A 23222-nucleotide genomic window follows, 5' to 3' on the forward strand; every position below is an offset into this window, starting at 1 on the left:
TGGACCCTGGTCGTGGCTGCCCCTGAAATTTGATGTGGTGTATTACGGGCCTTGGTGTGGTGGGTGGGGCCGCCATTGGAGGAGCTGATTGGTCAATGGCGGGACCGCCCTCTCATTGGCCCCGGGTGGCTGTCGTTCTAAGGCATGCCCCGCCCTCCTCCCCGGTCCTTTGCCCTCGAAAGGCTGACGGGAAGGGCTCTGGGAAGGAAGTGGCGCTAGTCCCCTTTCCGCTAACTCCTTGTGGGCCTCGGACAACCTAATCTGCTATCCCCTCTGTAAAAAGAGGATGAGAGTACTATACCTGTCTACCTCCGAGTCTAACAGGAAGAGAAAGTAAAAGCACTACTGAAACAGAAAAGTGGGACTGGTGGCTCCCCCTTCCCTCGCCGGGATTCGCGGCCTCTCTGTCCCGTGCCTTCCCCCATGGCACTCAGTTTCCGCTGCTCTGGTTTCTTCCTCTGCAGACCTTCTACCAGTAATGCAACTTCCAAGCCCCTATCCCGGTCTGTTAAACCCTTCCTTCCTGTACTTTGCCCCACAGGGACCCTCATCTTTTCTGCCCCCAATTGGCAGGGTTGGGTTTGTGGAGCAACGTGGACATAGGCAACAGTCTGGAAAGTGAGGAGAAGATAGAAAGAAAGAAGTGTGGGAGGTGGGAGGGGTGCTGGCCCAACTGTTCCAAGCCGTGAGATCGAAGAGCTGTAGTGGTTCTGGAACCTTCTCCAGGGCATCTTTCAGTTCATTGCTACTTCCTCTCTTCCTTCTTGGTTTGCTGGAACTTTTCAAGGGACCACACAAGTGGTGACAACACCCCTTCCCCCTCCGCCTCTCAGAGACTACCTCTTCCCAATAAAAACCCCCAAGCTTCAAGAGAATGGAAAGTAGCCCCTCCTAGGAAAGGACTAAGAGCTGAGCTCCAGGCCATCCACTGTTCCCCACCCTTGGGGACAAACTTGAAGGGACTGGGCAGGGCCTATCCAGTTGATGAGGCTGCTCTGGAGCAAAACAACTGACTCATGAATGGGGTTGTTTACTGCCTCTTAAATCCCCGGGGCCGGCCTCGTCCTCACGCTCAGATCCACCAGCCTGGAGCTGGGACTGGAGAAAAGCCACCCAGCTCCTCCTGTGCTCAGAGGGCTTTGCCAGGCAGGAAGGAGAGCCAAGGTGTCTGATGGGCTGCTTTGTACAGCCCCTGTGCTGGGAAGCTGCTTCTCTGAGGAAGCATCCGGTCCCTGCCCTCTGAGAGCTCCTAACTGGGTGGGGCAAAGGGAGGCACAACCCCTATAAGGCAGAGAGCTCTGAAAGTTCCCCATGTGCAGGAGGAAGGACCAGAGCCCCAGCCCTCAGGAAGCTCCCAGACAGAGGGAGGTGAGAGCCATCCCCCACGGTGCATGCAATGGCCATGGCAGAAAATTTCCCAAACGTTGGAAGGCACAGGACTCCTGCATTTGGAGAGATCCCAGTCTGACGCAGGTGGCAGGACTTCCTAGCTGTGTGAGCTTGGGGAAGTTAGGTAACCTCTCCAGGCTTTAGTTTGTCTGTCTGCTAAATGCAGATAATAGAACCTATCTCAGGATGATTATAAGGATTAAATAGAAACACATAGAAAGTGCTTGGAATAATCCCTGGCTCATTGTAAATGCTCAATAAATGTTAGCTTTTTTTTTTTTTTGCTGTTATTGGTTATCATGGTTATTGTTAAAATGCCATTCTGAAGGAGGAGAAGGACTCCTGCCCCCCGAGGGTCCCAGACTTGCCCCCAGGGACTGTGCAGTTTCACCCGAGTGCCATTCAGAATCAGCAGCTGGGACAGATGTAGCAGCAGCTGGCCAAACCTGGGAGCATCGATTTTGGGGGTGCGTAGGGCATGGGATGCTAGGCAGAGGGGAGCCAGGAAAGATGAGCTTAATCCACCCTTTCTTTATACCCTTCCCTCTGGACAGGGTGTGTGCTCCTGAATCAGTTTAAAAAAAGCAGACTTCACTGAGGCTAGCATGAATGAGAACGTGCAAGCCCAGGGAAGCCTGCAGTTCCTAGGGAGAAGAAAGTGTTGGCATGGAAGTATCCGTAAAGTGGACCTGACTACAATCTGCGATGCTGGTTTCCAAGATGATTTCATGTGTGTTGTTTATGGGCAGTCTGCAGTTAGCAGGAACTCTTAACACTTGATAGTTTTAAAGTTTCTCCGTTGTTGACTTCCCTGCCAGGCCTGGGAACACACCCACCCTTCAGTGTGCTAAGGAAGTCAGAGCTGAGGGGAACCCACTTATAATCCCAGTAATTTTAATGTAAACAGTCACTCCTCGGTTATGTGTTTGCATGGTTAAGTGTTGTGCTTTTTCATTAGAGACTGGGCATCCTCAATTCCAGCAAGAGAACATGCAGACCTGAGCGGCCCGTCAGGCCCCTTCTTGGCCCTCCCAACCCCCCACTGTGGTTTCCATCCAGGTTTTATAATTTAGAAAATGTCCTGTTTCTCTAAAAATTGTTTTCCCTATTCATGAACTGAGTAGGGCTGTTCCCTGTAGGGGTGGCCTGTAGGGCTTCCTTCCTCAACCACACAGTGACACCTCCTTGACCCCTGTCAGCCACTGCCCATTGCCATTCAGTCTCCTGCCTCCCAGGAGCTCCCAGCACTAGGCGAGCTGGAGAGGTGAAGCCTCTGCTTTCCCCACTGGACGACACACGATCAGCCACAAGCCGTCCCAGGGAGCCACGCAAGATGACAGTGATTCGGAGTGCTCTCAGTTATCCGCTGGGGGAGCAGCCCCTTGGGTGTTTTTCTGCTCTCTCCGCTCCATCCAAACACCAGACCTTCCCTGGGTTGCCAGTCTGTGGGGGCTCAGGGAAGACAAATTCTTCAAACGGAAGCTCAGCAAACTAGAATGAGGAAGGTGAATTTGCTGCCAAAAGAATCCTATTTTTAAAAATTACAGTTTTTAAAAAATTGTGGTAAAGTACATGTTTTTTATATATAGCTAATACGTCAACAATTTTTTAGAGTGCAGCTCAATGGCATGAAGCGCATCCACTTGGTTATGTAACCATGACCGCCATTCATCTCCAGAACTTTTTCCATCTTCCCAAACTGAAACTCTGTCCCCATGGAATGCTGACTTGTCACTTTCCCCTCCCCCCAGCCCCTGGCAACCACCATTCTACTCTGTCTCTGTGAACTTGACTGCTCTAGGGACCTCATGCAGGTAGAATCATACAGTATGTGCCCTGCTGGGACTGGTTTGTTTTACCTAGCATAGTGTCCTCAGGGTTCATTTATGTGTAGCATGTACCAGAATTTCCTTCCTTTTTAGGGCTAAATAATATTTTAATGTAGGGATATACCACATTTTGTTAATCCATTCAGCTGTCGATGGATTGTTTCCACTTTTTGGCTATTGTAAATAATCCTGCTGTGAACATTGGTGAACAAATATCTGTTCAGGCCCTTGCTTTCAATTCTTTGGGGTATGTACCGAAAAGTAGGATTATTGGATCATATGCAGTTACATATGATCACATATAGTTACTCTGTTTTTAATTTTTTGAGGAACCTCTATACTGTTTTCCACAGGGCTATACCATTTTACATTTCCACCAGCAGTGCATGAGGGGTACAATTTCTCCACCTCCTTGCCAACACTTATAATTTTCTGTTTGTTTGGGATTTTAATAATAGCCATCCTAATGAGTGTGAAGTGGTATCTCATGGTGGTTTTGATATGTGTTTCCCTGATGAGTAGCAGTGTTGAACATCTTTTCATGTGTTTATTGGCCATTGGTATGTCATCTTTGGAAAAATGTCTATTCAAGTCCTTTGCCCATTTTTTAATTGGGTTGTGTTGTCATTGTTGAGTTGTAGGAGTTCTTTATATATTCTGGTTATTAATCTCTTGTCAGACACACGATTTGCGAATATTTTCTCCCGTCCTGTGGGTTGCCTTTTCATTCTGTTATTAGTGTCCTCTGAGCACAAAAGTTTTTCATTTTGATGAACTCCAATTTATCTCCTGTTTCTTTTGTTGCCTATGCTTTAGGTGTTGTATCCAAGAAGTCACTGCCAAATCCAATGTCACGAACCTTTGCCCCTGTGTTTTCTTCGAAGAGTTTTATAGCTAACGGGACTTTTTAAAAATTTAGATTCCAAATCCCATTCCAGACCTACCAAGGCAGATTCTCTGCTGCTCAGGAAGCCATATTTTTCTTAAAGCTTCTCAGCGATTTTGGAGTAGTCTGTCTTCCCATAAGGGACAAGAATCTTCCCTATAGCATTCCTGATAACCACTCGTTCGGTGTGGCCTTGCGTAGACACAAAGAGCTTATTCTATTTCCTATAGGACAAAATGATGAGAATGTTTCTAAATAGTCACCTGAAATCAGCTTCCCTTCTGCCTATTGATTCAAATGCTACCATCCAAGAAAAGTAGAGTAAGTGTAAATCTTCATTCAGATATTTCAACATGTTCTTAATGATTGCTCAGATAGTCTCTTCTCTAGACCAAAAAAAAAAGCCCCCATCTTATTTCATTATTTTCTTAAATGACCCAGTTTTCCAGATCGTGATTATCGTCTTCACCCTCCCCTGGAAGCTCTCAAGTTGTCAATGATCCTCTTAAAATTTGGCACCTAAACCAGTCACCGCCTGACACTAGGCCTGCCAGGGTAATCTCCAAAGCATGACGCTATAGACAACTTGAGGTTGGCCGCAGACTGTCCTAGATGACAGTTTGAGAGACATTTTTACCTCTTGAAAAGAGAACAGGAATCTGTTTTTCTAAAAATAGGAAGGTCTGGAATTTAATCTAAGTAAGAAGATAAGTTCCACGGCCATCTGTCCTTCCCTTCGCTGGCACCCAGAGTTGGAACAGGAGGGGAGTCAAGGATGGGCTCCCGTGCAGAGATAAACAGAGGCACTGGGCATAGGGAGCAGATGTGCCCAGAGGGGAAGGAGGTCAGAAGGTTCTCCATTCCCTCCCTACTTGAACTTGGATTTCCCTCTCAGTGTCTCCATTTCTGCGCATGTGAATGGCCGCTTGGCTGGGCTGTGTCTGAGCTATGTGGCGGTAAGGAGCAGGAACCCCAGGCCGAGCCGGCAGCGGTACCGCCATGTTGCACACCTCCAGTGGGCTCCATTCCCATGGTATAGAGCTGTGTCATCAGCAGCCCTGGCGGGACTGCTGTCCAGCGACCTGTGCCAAAGGCCGCAGAGCCGTAGACAGAGCCAGCAGGCCCCATCTTGAAAGAGCTCTGCGGGTGTGTTGGAGGGACAGCAGGATTTCTTGGCGACTGTCTGCCATGCCCTGTGTCTCTCCTCAGGTGGTTTCCTGCTCCGTGTGTGTGGCTGGATGTTCCAGGCTGCCTGTTCCCTCTTCGCCTCCCCCTCCCTTCCGCAGCCTGTCCTCTTGAACTGTGCTTGGGGGCTCAGGAACAGATGGGATTCGTTTCCTTCTTGGCTCTGAAGTGTCCTGACGTTGAAAAATGTCAACTAAAATAAACTGTAGGCCCCTGCTTTCTCCTAGGCTGGCTCTCTGCTCCCAGAGGCAGTGAGCCCAAGCCTTAAAGGGACACCTCCCAGCCTTGCGAAGCTGGTCTCAGCCTCTGTCTGCAGCCACCCTCCGGAGAAGGAGCCTCATTTGCTCCTCCTCAGTTTGGCTGATATCTGACCGGTCAACCCCAAATGCCCAACCCAGCCACCTTCAGTGACAAGAATTCTCCTGGAATGGGCACTGGTTTTGTAGGGTTTGTACAAACAGAAGAGAATCTTTTTTAATTTGAATGGACGGTGGGGGTGGGAGGAGTCTTCTTCTGCCTTTATCTTCGCTGTTTCCTGGCAGTTCTTGAGGTCTCCCACGTAATGGGCAGCTGGCCCAGGCCTGGTTTTTGCCCATAGAACACAAGGATTAGGGTAGAGGGTGGTAGGGGATCCTTCAGGGGAAGACCCAGCATTCAAGCTCAAAAGGGAAACTCAGTTTCTGTCCTTGAAGGGCTTCAAATCTAAAAGGGAGGTAGGATGCCTCCTGGGTCGGTGGCAAAAGAAGCAATGTGTAGTTGAAGTAGACAATGGTTGTTGCCATTTTGGGGATAACATCTTAACAATTACAGTGTTGACCCACAGATTCATAAAGGCAGCCTTGGTTGATACTTCTCTGTGGTGCAGGGGAAGGAGCATCTGGAGATCTGGAGTTCCATCCAAAGCTCCCCTCTAGCTCGCTGTGCGGCCCTGAGCAAGTCGCCTAGCCTCTCTGACTCTTGGTTTGTTCATTTGTAAAAAGGTAACCATTTTTGCCTTGGGAGGATCAAGTGAAAGAGAACGAGTGGGAGTGCTTTGAAACGTATAAAGAGCTGTTGGTTTGAAATATACTATTCTGATCTCAACTTACTGTTCTGTTCACTTAACTGATGGCCTCTGTCTGAATTAGGAGCTGTTGGAATACCCAAATAAGATTTCTTCAGCTTGGCAGATGAGTTCTCTGAATTTGGGCTTTGACTTCTTTTGCAAAGGAAGATCTTGTTTGGCTTTTCAACACCCTCTTGATATTCTTTTAGCCCTGTGGTGTACAGTTAAATCAACAGACCGTGGAGAACAGGCATACACAGCCATACCAGGGACAGTGCAGTAGACTGGCTTAGAGGGAAGGCTTTCAGCTCCTGGGTCTGAGTCCTGGCTCTTCTCACTAGCTATGTGGGTTTGGGTGAGTGCTTATTCTCCCTCAGCCTGTTTCCTTAGCTGAAAAACATGGGCAGTAATGGGAGCTACTCTGGGAGATTGATGTGTGGATTAAATTTGTTAATATGTTTACATATAATAAGTGTTCAACAAATGCTAGCTCTTGTTTGTTAGCCATTTGATGGCAGGCACTCACAAATGGACGCACCTAAGCCATCACATGCACATGTGAAATGATAGTACAGTATTTGAAAAAGTGTTTGTTAGCCTTCTTGCTTCAAAAGGCTGTTTCTGATCCTCACTTGAGGCTGACAAACAGTGGTTTGCCAAGCAAGGTGGATATGTTCTGACCCAGGGACGCCTGCTCACCCAGTGCTCTCCTGTGGCAAATGGCACCCATCTGTGAATGGGAGATCTGGGCCACAGGTAGTTATGCAGTAAATCTAAGTTAATTGCACGCATGATCACACAGTCAAACATGGCCCATTTCCCATCATGACCTGCGCTCAAACATACGTTTATTGTCTATGAAGAGTGTCTTGTGCTGGGGTCCCCGGAAGGAGACCTTGAGACAAGTGGTTTATTTGAGTGCAAGTGGTTTATTTGGTAGATGATTCTAGAAAACACGGATGGGGAGTGGGGAAGTGAGTCAGGGAAGAGAAGGGAAGCCAGTGCAGGATATGTTTACGTGGAGGTTACTGCTGTGGGCAACTGGCCCTTAGGGATTTCTGGGGGAGTCCATGGAACACTCCTCAGAGCTGTTCCACGCAGTGGGCAAGGAAGCATAGATATTTACCTTTCGACTGCCAGTTATGATGGGCTGCGGGCAACTCCAAGGGGCATTGCATCCTGGCTTTTCTGGCGCACTCCACATAGGCTGAGAGAAATCCCTCAGGGTGAGAGGCACAAGGGCTCCGAGGCACAGGCACAGTAGTGTTGTTGTTGTTGTTGTTGTTGTTGTTTTTAAGATTTTTATTTATTTATTTGACAGAGAGAGAGAGAGTGCACGCAGGGGGAGCGGCAGGCAGAGGGAGAAGGAGAAGCACACTTTCTGCCGAGCAGGGAGCCCGATGCGGGGCTCTATCCCAGGACCCTGGGATCATGACCTGAGCCGAAGGCAGACATTTAACCAATCGAGCCACCCAGGCATCCCGGTGTTCTGTTAACATCTACGAACAGTTTACTGCAGAGTAGGTGGGACACAAACGGCATTGATTATGAAGAGGGAAGTTGAGAGGAAAGGGAAGGAGGGTGTGGAGTCTGATTCCTGGGTAGGGATGGAAGAAGGGAGTAGCTTCGGAGAGCTCCTGGCTCTTGAAACACCCCTTAATTCTTAAAACAAAATCGTGTTAGCACTCTACAGTCTGTGTAGGGTTAACTTGGATCACAGTATCTGTTCAAACCCATCAGGGCTGATAGAAGATTGGAGTGCGCCAGGTATTCTAGAGGGGCAGCTGGATGTGTGCTCGTTGCCACAGCAACTGATGCAGCCGGAGGCGTGGCCCCTCCTCTGACGCGTCCTAGTAACCTACAATTGAGCTGCTGGGGTTTTCACTGAGTTTGATGACAGACAGTTTGGTCGACAATCGGGATGGATAAGGGGTTGAGGAACCTGTCGAGATGGGTTTGGCTCCCCCCTCCCCACAGCCCTGCCCACCTGCCTGTCCACCTGTCTCTGTCTTCTTTAATTGTCAGCTCCCTCCTCCTTTTCCCACCGAACCTTATATTCTGTGATAAGCCAGCTGGGCTCAAGGAATGCCTGGAAATTCCATGCAATCTGATATTACAGAAAGAGCATAAGTGTGGAAGTCTGATAGGCCTGGGTTCGGATCCCAGCTCTGAGGCTTTGGGAAAGCTATGAATCCATTCCAGTGGGAATAGTTATATGGGAATAAGATTCCTATAAGGATGTTGTGGAATATGTTGCATTAATACACTAGGTATGCAGCAGGGGCTCAGTAAATGTTACTTCCCTCCTTTCTCTTGGTTGGCTCCTGGAAAATTAAAGCAGTAAAGGTCCTAAAGACCATCTATAGAATGGAACTTTCCCCCTGGGTGGTGATACAGCTGCCCACTCGTCTGCCACATCCCCTCCTTCCAGGAAGACTTTTCTAATCCATCCCATTGCACTATGATTGCTCTCTGACTCTGGATTGTCTTGGAACTTGTACATATAACTCATACTGTAGTAACTTGTGCTTTTTAGATTCTCTAACAATTGCATAGCATGTATGGTCTACAAAACACTAATATCTCATTGTTTTATTTAATCTTAACACTGAATTAGATACTCTTTCCCCCAATTTGCAAGTGAAGAAATTGGAACTTGGCTTGCCAGAATCACATAACTTAAAAGTGGCTGCACCAAGCAAAACCCAGGCCTTCTGACTCCCATGTCCTGTGCTCTGTTTGGTATACCCACTGCCTTGCTGGGTCTACCATGAAACCTTTTCCCTCTGTATGCAGCCCATGTGCCCCCTAAGCCTGGGAGAATTTCTGGGGCAGGGATCATGTGCCTTCCACTGGAGTAGGAGCTTCCCAAGGACAGAGACCCTATTTTCTATTTTTTCTCAGCACCCAGCAGAATATGTTCTCAGGTCATGTTATTGACTGGCCGGTGAATCTTCGTTAGAGACCCCCATGTGGGATGCCCCTAAGGGACCTCTCTGTCTTCCAGGATAGAATCTTCTTTGGAGAGCCACAAAATAGCCACAGCAAGGAGCTCAGGACCACAGGCGGAAGAGGCAGAAGGAGCAGCCCAAGCCTCTGTGAATACAAGTCCTTGTTGACTCAGGCTCAAAGGCTGAGCTGTCCCAGGATGTCCACAAGGGGCCAGCTCTGGCCTCTGGGCTATCAGATGTCTCTGACCAGCCAGCAAAAGACCATTCACTGCAGCTAAAAAGGCCCAGCAAGCCAGGCAGTCAGACTTACCCGCTCAGCTTGCATGGGGGTGCCCTAAAGAGTCTGCAGGACTGGACTGTTCTTGCCCCTATGTTGGAGTGACGATGGGACAAGTGCAGGCAGATGTATAAAAGTCTGGATTTTGAAAAACAGGCAGAAAGAGTCAGGCCCAGAGAGACCCAAGGCACGTACCGAAGAGACAGATGAACATTCACTGAATATGCAAGACAGCGTTATGGGGAGGCAAGGTAGGAGAGGCTGATGCTGGGGCATGTGCCATAGATGAACAGAGCCAGTGCGTTCGTGATGTGCACCCCAAGGAGGGGAACACGAGACAGACAGACACTGTGGGAGCCATCTGAACATGTGTGGGAGGCGGCTGGGTACAAAGAGGCTGTGTGTGCACTAATGCTGGTGGCAGAGGTGGGGGACGCAAGGCTGCCGGTGGCCAGGGGGTGTTTAGCAACCAGACAGGCGCCGAGGGTGTCTGGGAGTTGGAAGGACTCTTCTAGACAGGAGTGAGTGACCCTGCGCTCAGCCTGGGGGCCTGACCCAGAGCAGGGCAAGCCCTTCTCACCAGCCTGCCCTTCCTGCTCCCCTTGGCCAGCTGGTATTAAAAGGGGTCTGTCCTGTGCCCTGTCCCTTCTTTCCTGGGGGGCATCTGCAGCCTGGGAGATAGGGACACATCTCCAACCTCGGTCCTGCTTCTTTTGCTGACTGCCCACTCTCTCCCAGCTCCTTTCTTGGCCTGTTTCTCCTTGGTCACCTTTCTCAGCGTCTCAGGCACCCTCCCCTTCAGTGTCTGGCTTCCGTCTCAGCTCCTGTGGGTTTGGTGACAAGGGGCCGTTCAGGAATGACACCATCTACATGTACCCGGCCTTGTGGCCAGGCTCGTGGCCAGGCTCAGGTGGTGGGACTTCTAGCGGTGGGGGCTCCCGGGGCTGCTGACATTCTGCCGAGTGTTAATAGAAGAGGAGGGACAGAGCTTATCATCTGCCTGTCGCCAGCCCTTCCTGAGCCAGCTGCCCCATGCCCTTGCTGGAGTAAACTTTCCTCAGAGGATCCCTGTTTTCTGGATGTAGCTGGAGCAAAAAGCTCCCTGTGGGAGGCTTCAGCTAAGAGATCCTTCGGGTGCCGCTTAAGTCTGGGAGGCAGCGGCTTATATGGTCTCTTATGTCTCCACTGGTCCCTGTGGTTAGTTTTCTGTTCTTCGGAGGCAGGGTGGCAACGTAGATAGAGCATTCCAGAGTCCAGATGACCTGGATTTAATTCTCATGTTTGCCACTCACCACCTGCATGACCTTGGATAAGTTTCTTCTTTGTTCTTCATCTCATTGTCTGAAAGATGATAATACCTACTTTGTGATATTTATTATTCATATTCATATTACTTATTCATACATTTAATAAATATTAGTAGAGTACCTACTATATAAGACATTTGGGGATACAGCAAGAGGACAAAAATAGAATGTTGTTCTTAAACTCATATGAAAAAGAGATGACAAACAAATAAATACCTAGTAGATTATGCGGCGCTGTGTGCCATGAGGAAAATAAAGCGGAGTAAAGGGCAGAGAGTGATGGGGAGAGGGGCTGTTTGAGCTCCAGTGGTCAGGGCGGGCTTCTCTGGCAAACTATGCGTGAAGAGCATATGCAAAGGCCCTGAGGCAAGGATGGGCATGTGTTCAAGGAACTGCAAGGAGGTCAGTGTGGCTGATGCAGCATAAACAAAGGGGAGAGTAGTCAGAAAATGAGATCAGGAGGTAGCCAGGGTCCAGGTAATAAAGGGTCTTACATATCAGGGTGAGGACTTTGGCTTTTCGTCTAGCCAAACCAGGAAGGTTTCAGGGAAAGGAGTGATGAGGTCTGACATGTTTGGTAAAGGACCTGCCTGGCTACTATGAGGACAATAGCCACAGGGAAACCAGAGAGAAACTCGAAGCCTGGAAAGGAAAGTACTACAATAATCTAGGCAAGAAAAGGTGATGGCTTGGACCGGGGGCGGGGGGGGGGGGGGTGGGTGGCCAGGAACATGGTGAGAAGGGCTTTGAGGATAAAAGGGACGATACATTTACAGTGCCTTCTCAAATCATATGAGATTTTATTTCCATTTCTCTCCAGGGATTAGAGCTCCAACTCAGTAATGGAGAACCTGGGGCAGTGGGTGCTGTGGTTCTGAAGTCATTGTTTCTGGCCTCGGATCTGAGCCGGAGGGCTTATAGATGCTAGTGCGCATGTGCACGCGCGCGCGCGCACACACACATGCACACATCTGCCCAAGGAGACTGGCTGAGGGTCCATCGGGTCCTATTGGAGAGGCAGCTTCTGTCCTGTCTCCCAGTCTCCCCATAGTTCTCAGAACCACACCGAGACTCTGAGGTTTGGGATGATGGCAGGAGGATATTAAGCTAGGACTGCTGAAACAGTAGCTCACTATATAAGATCTGGTCGGGGGCGCTTCCTCTCTGCTGCCTCTCCAGCTGTCGGGTGGTGAGAAAGGCAGGTTTCCTCAGAGGTCATGTAAATATTTGCGGAGCAGTAACACAGCTGGGCGCACCCACTCCTCTAGCAGGCTCATCTGCTGCTCCAGAGAATTCGCAACTGGGATCGGTGCTGGACTTTGGGGCACTTCGCTGTACATCCGGTGACTCCAGTGTCCCGGATCCAAACTCTCCCCCACCTACCCTCAGAACCTTTCTGTCCTCGCATCAAGCTGGCCCTGGGGAGGGAGTTGGTAACAAGTGGGAAGCGCTGACCACTAGAAAGAACACTGCCCTGGGAACCAGGAAGCCCGGGTTCTGTGGGAGAACCTTGAGGAAGTCACTTACCCTTTCTGAGCCCTGCTTTCCTCCTTTGTGAAAAGGAGGGACTTGAACCAGAGGAGCTGTACATATTTTTTCGTCTCTGACATTCTGGATTATCTGACCACGTGAAGTGGATCTGTCCCAGGCCACCTGGCATATCCTCCAGGAAGGGCCTGGAAGTTGCTGAGGGGGAAGGTACAGGCTTAGTAGGTCAAGAGCAGAGAAAAGCTCCCCAGGAGCTCTTGAAAACTCAGGCCTCCCCGAGAAGACCAGAAATCCACTGGATTTCTTTTTTGCCTGGGACTGATGTCATCATGCTTTCATACCTGTGGGCAAACTACCTGAGGCCGCTCTCTTAACCCTTAATGTTCTAAAGCAAGTATAGTAACACCTGCTTCACCTTAGAGCATTAGGCTGTTTGTAAATGAGATCAGAGTCGTGAAAGTGTTACCACAGAGGCTGGGAATGATTTTTATAGATGGTTCTATCAAGGTGCCGACAGATGATTTCCCCAGGAGTCACCAGGGTCACTGGGGGATCTGGGAGTGGGTTTGAAAAGCTAGAGTTAGAGATGTGACCAGGTCATTCTCCATGGAGAGCATAGGGATCCCACCTCAGTGTGGCCACAGGGTTAATTCACCAGGGTCCTCCCCCAAGTCCTTTCCCCTGTCCCTGCATTCTGGTTTAATTCTTTCTCTTTCTTATCACCCCTCTTTATATGGTAAAATGCTCTTTGTCCGGCTCTGCCAAGATGCTGCCAGCCCAGCCTGGCCAAGACGTGGAGGGGTCTCAGGGCTCAGCCTGTCCCCACAGACCCCAAGGGAACTTCTCTGACTAGCCCAGGCTTGTGGAGGGGCGGGGCCTTTTCCAGCTAAGGAAGTAAATAGCTTCATTATTGACGGGAAATCGGGGAAGTGAGGGTAGGTCAAGGGACGGAATGGTGGATGCTTACCCTGGGACCCTAGTCTTCTCAAGGGTCTCACTTTTGGGGCTCACCGGGAACCAGGTGTGCAGTCAGACCCAACAGGGGACACTGGAGCCCCGAAACCCCCAGGCAGGTGACACTGGAACTTGGACCACATGGACCTTCCTGGCAAGTCTTTCTCTTTTTTGTGCCTCCCTCTCACCAACCCCATTAACCTTTGAGATTATGGTCAAGGACCAGAGCCTCCCGCTAACTATCTCAGGATGTTCCCGTTGGAAATGGAACAGTGGTCTGGAGGACGCTGGGCCTGAGCCAGGGTGACTCCAGAGATCCCTTGAGGTGTGTGTGGAGGGGGTGGAGGGGTTGTGGGGAGGGTACCACCCCTCACGGGAATCTGGCTGAAAGGCCTTACGTGTATCAATCTGGGCTCTGCCTTCTGCTTGAAACGTTTCCTGGCCCTTCCATGCCTCAGTTTCCCCGTTGTAAAGAGCCACTCTGATGGCGCTGGCACGGGGGACAAATGAGGTCATGGCTCCCAAGGGCTCTTTGAAGAGAAGCCAGAGGAGCACAGGGGAAGCCTATCTAAGATAGATGGGCCTTTTTCCTCTCTCCCTTTTTGGCTGGGTTTTCTTTCTGGAAAAGTGCCTGACTTCCAGCTTCCTATCAGCAGGTGTCTACCCCCTCCACCACATGCCTCAGCTATCCCCCATTCCTTCTGCCCCAGGCGACAACTGTGCAGCCTGGGACCCAGAAAGAAGAGCTCAGAGTCATCCCCTGCAAGCCCCCCCCCCCCCGCCACTGTAGTCAAGGCAACGAGGCCACCACACCCCCCCCAACTCTGCCGCCACACCCCCATGATGGGCAGGGTCAGGGCCTCTTCAAGCGCATGAGCTGGGTCTGCTGACAGGAGAGGTTGTGTTTTACGGGTCTTCACAGAAGCCCCCAGACGGCACTTCTCTTCAGTGATGCTGTCCAATTACCCAAAGTGCTTTGACCTGCTGGCTGAAAATAGCAGGTGCTGATTTGCATGCTATTTCTTTAAGTCTCTGGGCCCCTGCTCCTTCCCCTGTAAAAGCCCACCGGAACCTCCCCCAAGCTGAAGGGTAAGTAGAAGGTAGACACAACCATGCAACCCACCTTCCTTGTTGACAAGGAAACAGGAACATGTAGAGGTAAACCTCAGATTCTACTGGGTTCTAACAGTTCAAGGATCAGACCCAAGGAGGAGGGGTTTAGAGATCCTCTAGCCCAGAATCCCCTTGGGTTGGGGTGGGAGGACAAGGAAGAAACTCAGGAGCTGAGAGCTCCTCCCCTGTGTCGAGCTGCTGGCTGAGAGTTGCTTTCTTTCCTGCCTGCTCCCTAGTCCCTGCTGTGGGGAGGGGTGGGGGGCAAGGGGGGTGCCATGCAGGTGGAGGGGGAGGGCCAAAGGGAGGATGGGCAGGCTGCCTTGTGTGAGGAAGAGGGATAGGGCCACATGAGCTCTTCAAGGCTGCGAAGGAATGTTCTGGGACAGCTCAGTCCCTGCTCCAAAGACTCCTGCCCCTCCAAGCAAAGCCTCTGTGCCTCACCTCTGTCGGTCTCCCCTCCCTCCAGGCTCTGCCCAGAAATCCACAAAGGGGGAAACCTTATGGAAAATGCACAGCTAGATCTGGGGGAAAACATCCCCTGCTGGTGACATTCCTCTGGCTCAGACAAAGTCATTTTACTCAGGATGCTGGCTGAGGCTAAAGAGAATCCCTTATGGTGCCTGTCACCATAAGCTGTTCCCCAGATGACCCAGGCCAGCCCCAACACAGCTGCGCAGGCAGAATCTCCCTAGAAAACTGATTACACTCACCCTCCCGTTGGGGTGGTGGTGAGGATGGGCAGGCTGCAGACGTGACCAGGACAGAAGAGCCAGGATAGGGGTTTGGTGTAGGGCCTGAGATGGGTGAAAATGCTGGCGAAAACCACCTGCCTTGCTCCAATTCCCCTCACAGCTGGTCTGCTTGGGACCTGTTGCACCTTTCCTAAGTCCCTACCACCCAAACCACTCAGCATAGAGTAAAGGGAATAAAAATCAACTCGCGCCCCCCTCCCCATGCTAGGGGGGAGCCTGAGGGATTGGTGCTAGGATCACTGCAGCCTTTGATCTCCAGGCATATATGGAAAACTTGACCACAGTATGCACCCTCAGAAACAGACCCCTCTCCAACTCGGACTGCTCAGGGATCCAGACGCAGAGTTCCCTCTGTAAGGTCTCCCACCCTCTAAGAACGGTGGTTCCCCCTCTAGAGGTTCAGCCCCAGGTCAGTGGCACTGGGCAATCAGAGGACCAGAGCCAGGTGGGCTTTTAGGGAGAAGGGCCATCCCTAGCACTCAAAGCACCATCCAGACCTCCCCCGTGGAGGGGGCAGGGAGGAGCTCAGGAGTGTGAATGTCCTCTGCCCTAACTTTTGTGAAAACCAGGTGCTGAGGTGACAGGCCTAGGAGAACCCATAGGGTCTCTGTGTGCAGCTGATCACCCCAAGCTGCCCAAACACTAGAGACAACTGCTGCTCAGTGGCGCATTGGCCTCTTAGGTCAGTACTGTGGGGGGCTTTTTAAAAAGATCACTGCGGTGGTTTGGTTGCTTCAAGAAATTGCAGGTGTCATCTGTCCGTTGCTAAAACATGGTCTCCCTGGTTTGCCCAGATCACACTGAGATGGGGACCCAACCTTACACAGTCAGCCCCTTCCAGGAGCAAGGAGAGCGGCCTCGGGGAAGCAGTGGTGAGGGCATCTGTGCAGCCCCCCTTCTTTGAACGGGGAGAGTTAAGTGTTCAGGAAGACCCTGAGGGGAGCTCAATGGGAGGGGGGTGGGGGGGTTTGCTACTGGATCCCACTTCTTTTGCCTCTTACTTTACAACTAAAATCCTTCCTTGAGATCGTTTTTCTTCTTAGTCAGCTGAAAATGCCTCCTGGATGAAAGCACAGACCCTTGCGCGGTGTGAACTCTTCTTTCTCCCTGGCAATCTTCCCCCAGCATGCACACCTTTCACCTAACCCATTTCCCTAAGCGGGAAAAACGTTAGCCCTCCCCCCCACCCAGGTTGTGTGCCTTCCTGGAGGACACACCTTCCTAGTCTCCCCTCCCACCCCAGGTCTCTCAGCCAGCTCCTGGTAATTTGTGCCTGTCCTCTGACCCTCATCCTCCAACCACGCTCCTCGTTTTAGGTGATGTACTGATCCCTTGCTCTTATTCTGACTAATTTTTAGAGCCTGGAAAGGGGCCAGGAGGGGGCTGGGAAGAAGCCCTGCCAGGGGGAAGGTTCAACCCAGGCCTCCCCGACCCGTGCCCACCGGTACACACCGGTTCGTTCCCTGGCTCGCTGCCCACACCCCCTTCTGCCTCTGTAGCGCAAGTACGAGCGCCCAGGGGACCGCAGCTGGCAGCCAGGAGGTTAACTCCGGGGCAGCCCAGGTGGAGGTCGAGGCCCCCAGCCCGCATCTGCACCTCCCGGGCTCCCGAGGCCACCGGAAGGCTGAGGCTGCGGTGGCTCTTTGTCTACCTGCTCTGGGCGTTAAAGAGCCCGCTCTCAGCCTGCATCTCCGGGGCTCGGGACAGAAGTCAGCGGCGGCGAAATGGGGCTCTGTCGCTTTAAGTACAGCTGGAGCCGTAGTGCGAGCCCCGGCGGTGGGGAGAAAAGGGAGCGGAGGGCCGGCGAGCGCTCGGTGTCTGGTCCTCCGCGTGGCCCGCACTCAGACCTCTTCGGGTGTCCGAGGTGCCGGGGAGGGCGCTGAGTGCCCACCGGCGAATGGCCGCCTGAGCCGGGGAAGATGCTTCATCTGCCCCTGCCCAGGTCGGGAAGGACGGTGAATTTCCCCCGCAGGTAAGCGCCGGGCCCCTGCCGCAATGCTGGGGTCAGGTTGGGAGCCCGCCAACCGCCACCCCAGCCCCCGCCCCTGGCTACACTACCGCAGCAGTGGGTGTGGGGTCTGCAAGAAGGAGGGTCTTGGCTGCCCTGCTTTTCTGACAGAGGGAGGGAGGAGTGCCCGCGCCCGCGCCGCCAGAAGTCCTCTGGCTCCCCGCTCCCCAGAGCCCTTGGGCTTGTTGGTATTGGGAGTTGGAGGTGGGTGTGTGGACGGATCTGGGGAAAGGAGAGGAAAGGCAAAGCAAGGCGCTTGGGCTCCCCAGAGACCGGGACAAAGCTGAGACAATGGCACAACTTGATTGAACTTGGATGGTTGCCGCTGTAGTGTATTGGGGGGGGTCCCGCCCCCAGCTGTGGGGGGGGGGGGTCGGGGTTCTTGGGGACCTGGAGAGGGAAGGGGAAGGTCTTTCAGCGGGAAGGTCTCCCTGACTCAGAAGCTCTGGGTATAAGGAGGTAGAGGAGTGAGACCTAAGGAGGGGAGGTGAGGGTGAATTTGTGACCCCACAGCTGGTTGGATTCCTCTGAGAAGGAGTGAAGCCTGGGACTCTACTCTGGGAATGGATGAGCAGCCGCGGAATTTGGGAGATGCACAGTGGGGGATCACAGATCAGTCCTGTGCAGTGGTGAGGGGTGTGGTGAGGGGGGCCGCTCATGGAGGCTCCCCACTAAGAGTGTGAGCACAGCCAGTCAGGGATCCTTAGAGCTGACTTGGAAACTGCACTTCCAGGAGAGGAGTAGGAAATTCCAGCAGCCAGAGAAAGAGAGCTGATGCTGTCTGGTTTTTCTGGGAGCTTCCCACCCCAATATACACACTCCCTCCCCTCAGCCTCCCTCTGACTTGGCTGGCTGAAGGAAGTTGGAGGTTAGGCCAGATGACTGAAGCTGAGACCACTTCCACCCCCATACCTCCTCAGGGCTTTCAACCCCAAGAGCCCAGACTTGCACCCTGGAACATGCTCCCCTTCCCCATGGTTCCTTGGGGAGAGCCCCAAGCGCTTGCCAGGGGCTTCAGTGCAACTCTGCACACAGGGGCCTCGGGTAAGAGCAACAGAACCAAGGCAAGGCCTGGCAAGGGCGAGGCGTCTGCAGCACTGGGTGCCCTTGGAGGCCAGAATCCTGCTGGCCCCCAACTTCTTGTCCCCGACCACAGTGGGACAGACTGCAGCCCCTCTGCAATGGGACCGGGGACCCTTGGACTGACTTTGCTAGGATGACTGGTGGGATATATCTTTAAGAGGAACCAGTTTTGAACAAAGAGTAGATCTGTGTAGGGACCGCTGGGGATTCTTTTTTCCGGTGAGATCCTGGGGGTGAGTCCTGAGTCTCTGGGCCCTGGAGAAGGTGGAAGGAAGGGGCTGTTCCTGACCTTGCTCTCCACTTCCAGCACTGCCCCCCCAGTTCAGAACCTGCTTGAGATCCACACAGGGAGTGCCCAAGCAAGATTATAGTTGTCACTGAACCCAGATTTGCACTGGTTCTACACTTTTGTTCTTTGCCTCCCTCACCCCTGGAAGACGTGAAAATCCTTTAGTTGGCTCCCTTTCCCTGAGCCCATCACCCCTTCTTTCCTACACAGAGCCTTTTCTAGGTTATGCTATCATTTCTTTTGAATGGCTCTTCTCCCTGCCCCCCTTGCACTGCTGCACCCCTTCCCACTCCACCCTGGGAGACCTAGGCTTTGTAGACAGTGAGCTTAGTGCCTGTCCTGGGGCTATAGCTGCTGAGTACTCACCTAGCTCCTTACCAGAAACAGACTTCTGGGCAGGTGTGCCAGGGCGGGGAGCTGTCTGCCACAGCCCAGGGAGAGGAGTGGGTCACATCACATGTCTGCTAGGGTGGGGCGAGGTTGGACTGCACTTTCCTTTCTACCCAAGCCCAAGACTTTCAAGCCGATTGTTGTTGGTAGGCAAGGAGAGAGGGGATGTTATAAAGTGGAGGTCAGTCCTCAAATCACCAGAGTTCAAATACAAAATTTAACTACGCTAGCTGCAATCCACAGGGGGAGAGTTTAACCTGAGGCTTTGCTCTGGAGACCGCTCAAAACCTTCCCTGTAAATGATGCTTGATTGGGGCCAACAGGGATCAAAGAGATGCTTGCCCTTCAGGTGCAGGTTCCCCTTAAGCTCCAAAGGAGGCAGCCTGGAAAGGATGTGAGGTATCAGGGTGAATGGCTTAATTGGCCCGCAGTATCTCCATACCCAGCTTTTGATGAGTTGAGCTGTCTGTGATCAGCCATTGGCCACTCCACTTGCCTCAGAGCAGATGCCTGGCATTACTGCATCTATCATGGAAGGCTGTCTCCATAAGCACCGTTCTTGCACATCTCTCCCGGAGACCCCTCTCTTTCCTGCTCCAGAAATCACCATCCTTCAGATTCTTCTAAGCAGGAAACCTGGGGTGTAGTCACCTATCCCAATCAGCATTCCTAGATTCCCTCCTTGAAGGGGCCCTTAGCTAGAACCTGGGGACCAGTAGGAACAAGACCTGCTCACAGCACTTGCCTCCCTCAACCTGCAGAGACCCCCTGGGGCATAGGACTCCAGCTTGGCACAAACCCAGCCTCTGTGAGAGGACAAAATGCCTAGGGACAGCAGAGCCAACGAGCTGCTTCTTGTTAGCGGGTTTTATGGGGCTAGGCACGCACAACACAGGCAAACCACACTTGCCGGCTTAACCTCTTCCTGCAAAGCCCCTGCACTCTGCTTGAGAGGCAGGGAGGAGAGAGGTGCCAAGCGGGAAGCATTATAATAAGGAAGACTTAGTGTGACTGTGTCTAACATCTGAGCCAATCACTTTCACCCTATAACAGGATGCTCTAAAGCACTATCTATGCTAAGCACTTTGTAAACATTCACTTCTTTAAGCCCTACAACAACCATATGAGGTATATTTTTATCATCATCCCATTTCACAAGTGAAGAAACTGAGGCACAGGGAGGTTAAGTAATCATATCTAAGATCACAGTGGTGGGATTTGTTCTCACACCTAGATCTGTCTGACTCTAAAGCCAACCCCTAAGTGCTGCTATAAGGAGATCATTCTCATTGACACTGATCTAGGCCCAAGGAATGCCAAATGCTGAAGATGCACAAGTTGAGGGTATTTGAGGCCTCCTCAAAGGTCTGCAGTCGGCCCGGAAGTCTAGTGGAGTGAGGTGGGAAGAGCACTGGACTTGTAGAGTCTGCTGACCTAATTCGGGACAAGAGCTCCATTATGGTTAGCCTTGTGACCTTACAGAGGTTGCGTAGCCTCCAGCCTCAGTTTCCTTCTCCATAAAATGGGCCTAACTCCCGACCAGTCTACCCTCCTGGGCTGTAGTCATGACAGTGAGCTGATATGAAGAGCAAAGTGCTTTCAACACATGAGCTCTTATGAGTGATATTTACTAGTTGAGGTCCCTCGCAGGCAGTAGGAGTCTTTCCCAGATTCTTCAAGTTTGCTTCTTCCCTTCATTTTTTTCTTGCATTTTGCTAGGACGCTAATGAGGATGCCAATCAGAATAATAGCCTAAATAACTTCCTGGCATCGAATATATTTTTGATTTTTTTCTTAAATTCTCAATTACTCATCTTCAGATTTCTATTCAGTCCAGATTCTATCCTAATGAGGATGCCATATTTATACATCCTATTTTAAAGGCAATTTACATAAAAATCAGCCACTTAAAAAAACTTCATCAATTAAAAAAAAACACCTTATTTCTTCAGCCTCTACTATGTGATACCTTTGTGCCAGCCATTATGCTGGGTGCTGGAGACACCGAGCTGACCCTTACGGAGCTAACATTTTTTCTGTTCATTTATTCAATAAACGGTAGCGAGCACCTCACAGACGCCAAGCACAGTGCTGGGAACCGGGAGTATAATAGTGATCAGTAAGACAGACATAAGAGTCTATGCCCTCAGGAAGCTTATCATCTTTCAGTGAAAACATAAATAAAAGTCATCGAGCACATACATACATTATTGGAGGGGGAATAATGCAGGAGGATGCAATCTGGTGGAGGAAACAGGGCGCAAATCCCTGTGACACCAGATCGAATGTGTAGGAAGCAGAAGCAAGCAAGGAGGGGCCGTAGTTTGAGTGGTCAGGGAGGACTTCATGGGAAGATGGCATTTCCATTGGGCCTGAAAGCAAAAATACGCATTTTCCAGTGGAACCAGAGCTCATTTGAGGAGAGAGGGAGGAGTTTTCCTCAGTTGAGAGCCTGTATGTCATCTTCCAGTTTCTTTGCCCAGACCCCCCATCACTGTGGCTTCATCGATAACAGACACTCCTTGTCTAAGATAGAATCCTGAAGCAGACAGCTGAATCAAAGGGTCCCTGCTTAGCACCACCGGCAGTCCTATCTGGAAGCCTTTGGTAACGCAGCTGGCTTCTTTCCTCCAGAGCCTGGTCTCGGTTTCATCTCAGGCGAAGTTCATGGCCAGAATGATGGCCTGCCTTTGCCTTTGCCATGCGAGCAGAGTCCAGTAATGCTACCTGTGGGCAGAATGTGTCGGATATGAGGCATCATCATCCTCACTTTCTTGGGATGCTTCAGGCTAGAAATACTAAATTCTTGGACGTTATTGGACATTTAAATCTTAGGAAGCCTGTCTCCCATGAAGACTCCCGACATGTCATTGGGTGAAAGAACATCAAAGCCCCTGCCCACGTGCATGTGTACACACACACAATAGCCTGGCCACTGTCCTCTTTCCACAGTCAAGGAGTGGTGATGTAACCCGTGGACTTACAGAGGGTATGGCAAATACGAGTCGCCCTCATAAACTGGTTTTCCTAGTTAATGTATAGCTACAGGCACCATTTGAGTAGTGGGTGGGTTATTCAAGAGGAGAGCAGAGGGAAGTTGGGTACCTACCTACTTGCTGCGAACTGAGCTGGATGCTTTATTTTTTCCCTTGTTTATGCCAGCAACCAGGAAGAGCTGACGGTGATCTGGCCATTTTTGTGATGTGGGCATGCATTCAGGGAGGGAAAATGCCTGTCCCAAAGTCACGGCCAGTCCGTGGTGGAGCAGAAGTGCAAACACAGCTCTGGCTGGCTCCGTAGCCCATTCCTCTGTAGACTGAATGTGAGTCTAAAGAGCTCAGCACTTTCTGCAAGCTTGAGAATGCCTATGCTCCCTTCTGGGATGGTCATTTTTTTTTCCTAAGATTTTGTTTATTTATTTGACAGAGAGAGACACAGCGAGAGAGGGAACACAAGCAGGGGGAGTGGGAGAGGGAGAAGCAGGCTTCCTGCTGAGCAGGGAGCCCGATGTGGGGCTCGATCCCAGGACCCTGGGATCATGACCTGAGCCGAAGGCAGACGCTTAATGACTGAGCCACCCAGGCGCCCCTGGGATGGTCATTTTTTATAAAGGAGAGCTGTTAATGAGGTTCTTCAACCTCCAGGGATGCTGCTTTCCAGCTTAGTTTTTCCCCATATTCATTTGTCATATGGTGGTATTTTTGTCTAATCGTAAGTTCCTAGGGGCCAGGGACTCTTATTCAAGTGGTGTCTATGTGGAATTTAATGACAACACATAGCTAACAGGATTCCATCATGAGAGCTTAATATAACAGTACAGAGTTGGTCACCACCGTTAGCCTGTGCCACATCACACTTAGAGCTCTTTAGATTGGGTCAAATCCTGTCTCCTGAAATAGAACAGCTGCATAAAATAGAAGCTGATCAGCCATCCACCAGTGAGGATTTATTAATCACCTGCTGTGTGCCAAGAATTGTGCTAATCTCTAAAAAGAGAAAAAAAGACAACTTATTTCAGTCCCCATAATGGTATGATTAATCTATAACAGAGTTGGATGTTGATGTCCGACACTAGGAATAATAATAGCTGGAAAGAGGGAGCAAGCAAGTCGAAAATACATAAAGATTTATAACCAGGTCAAGGAACACTGCATTAAGAGGACAGTGAGTGTGGCAGTCATGAAAAGTTCAAGGGTAGACTGCAAGGAAATCTGGAGAGTATATTCAGGAAGGAGGAAGGTTTTCAGGTATGAAAGAAGAGAGAGAGAGGGCCCTG

The 23222-nt window shown here is 51.0% G+C and overlaps 1 protein-coding gene across 9 annotated transcripts in view; it reads left to right on the forward strand.

The window, feature by feature from the left end:
- NAV1 (neuron navigator 1) overlaps positions 1-23222 on the forward strand; it is a 238939-nt gene that overhangs the window by 153414 nt on the left and 62303 nt on the right. Inside the window, exon 1 of one of the 9 annotated variants that reach the window (XM_073884587.1) lies at positions 16958-17148. The exons of the other annotated variants lie outside the window; for them this stretch is intronic. Within the exon in view, the coding sequence (XP_073740688.1) occupies positions 17096-17148 (53 nt within the window). The 5' untranslated portion in view covers positions 16958-17095. Of the gene's footprint in view, positions 1-16957; positions 17149-23222 lie in introns of those variants that run through there. 9 annotated transcript variants of the gene reach the window in all.

The sequence above is a fragment of the Callorhinus ursinus genome, unplaced genomic scaffold (assembly GCF_003265705.2).
Source record: "Callorhinus ursinus isolate GAN/ISIS: 27379988/994484 unplaced genomic scaffold, GSC_fseal_2.0 scaffold57, whole genome shotgun sequence".
NCBI classification, from domain to species: Eukaryota; Metazoa; Chordata; class Mammalia; order Carnivora; family Otariidae; genus Callorhinus; species Callorhinus ursinus.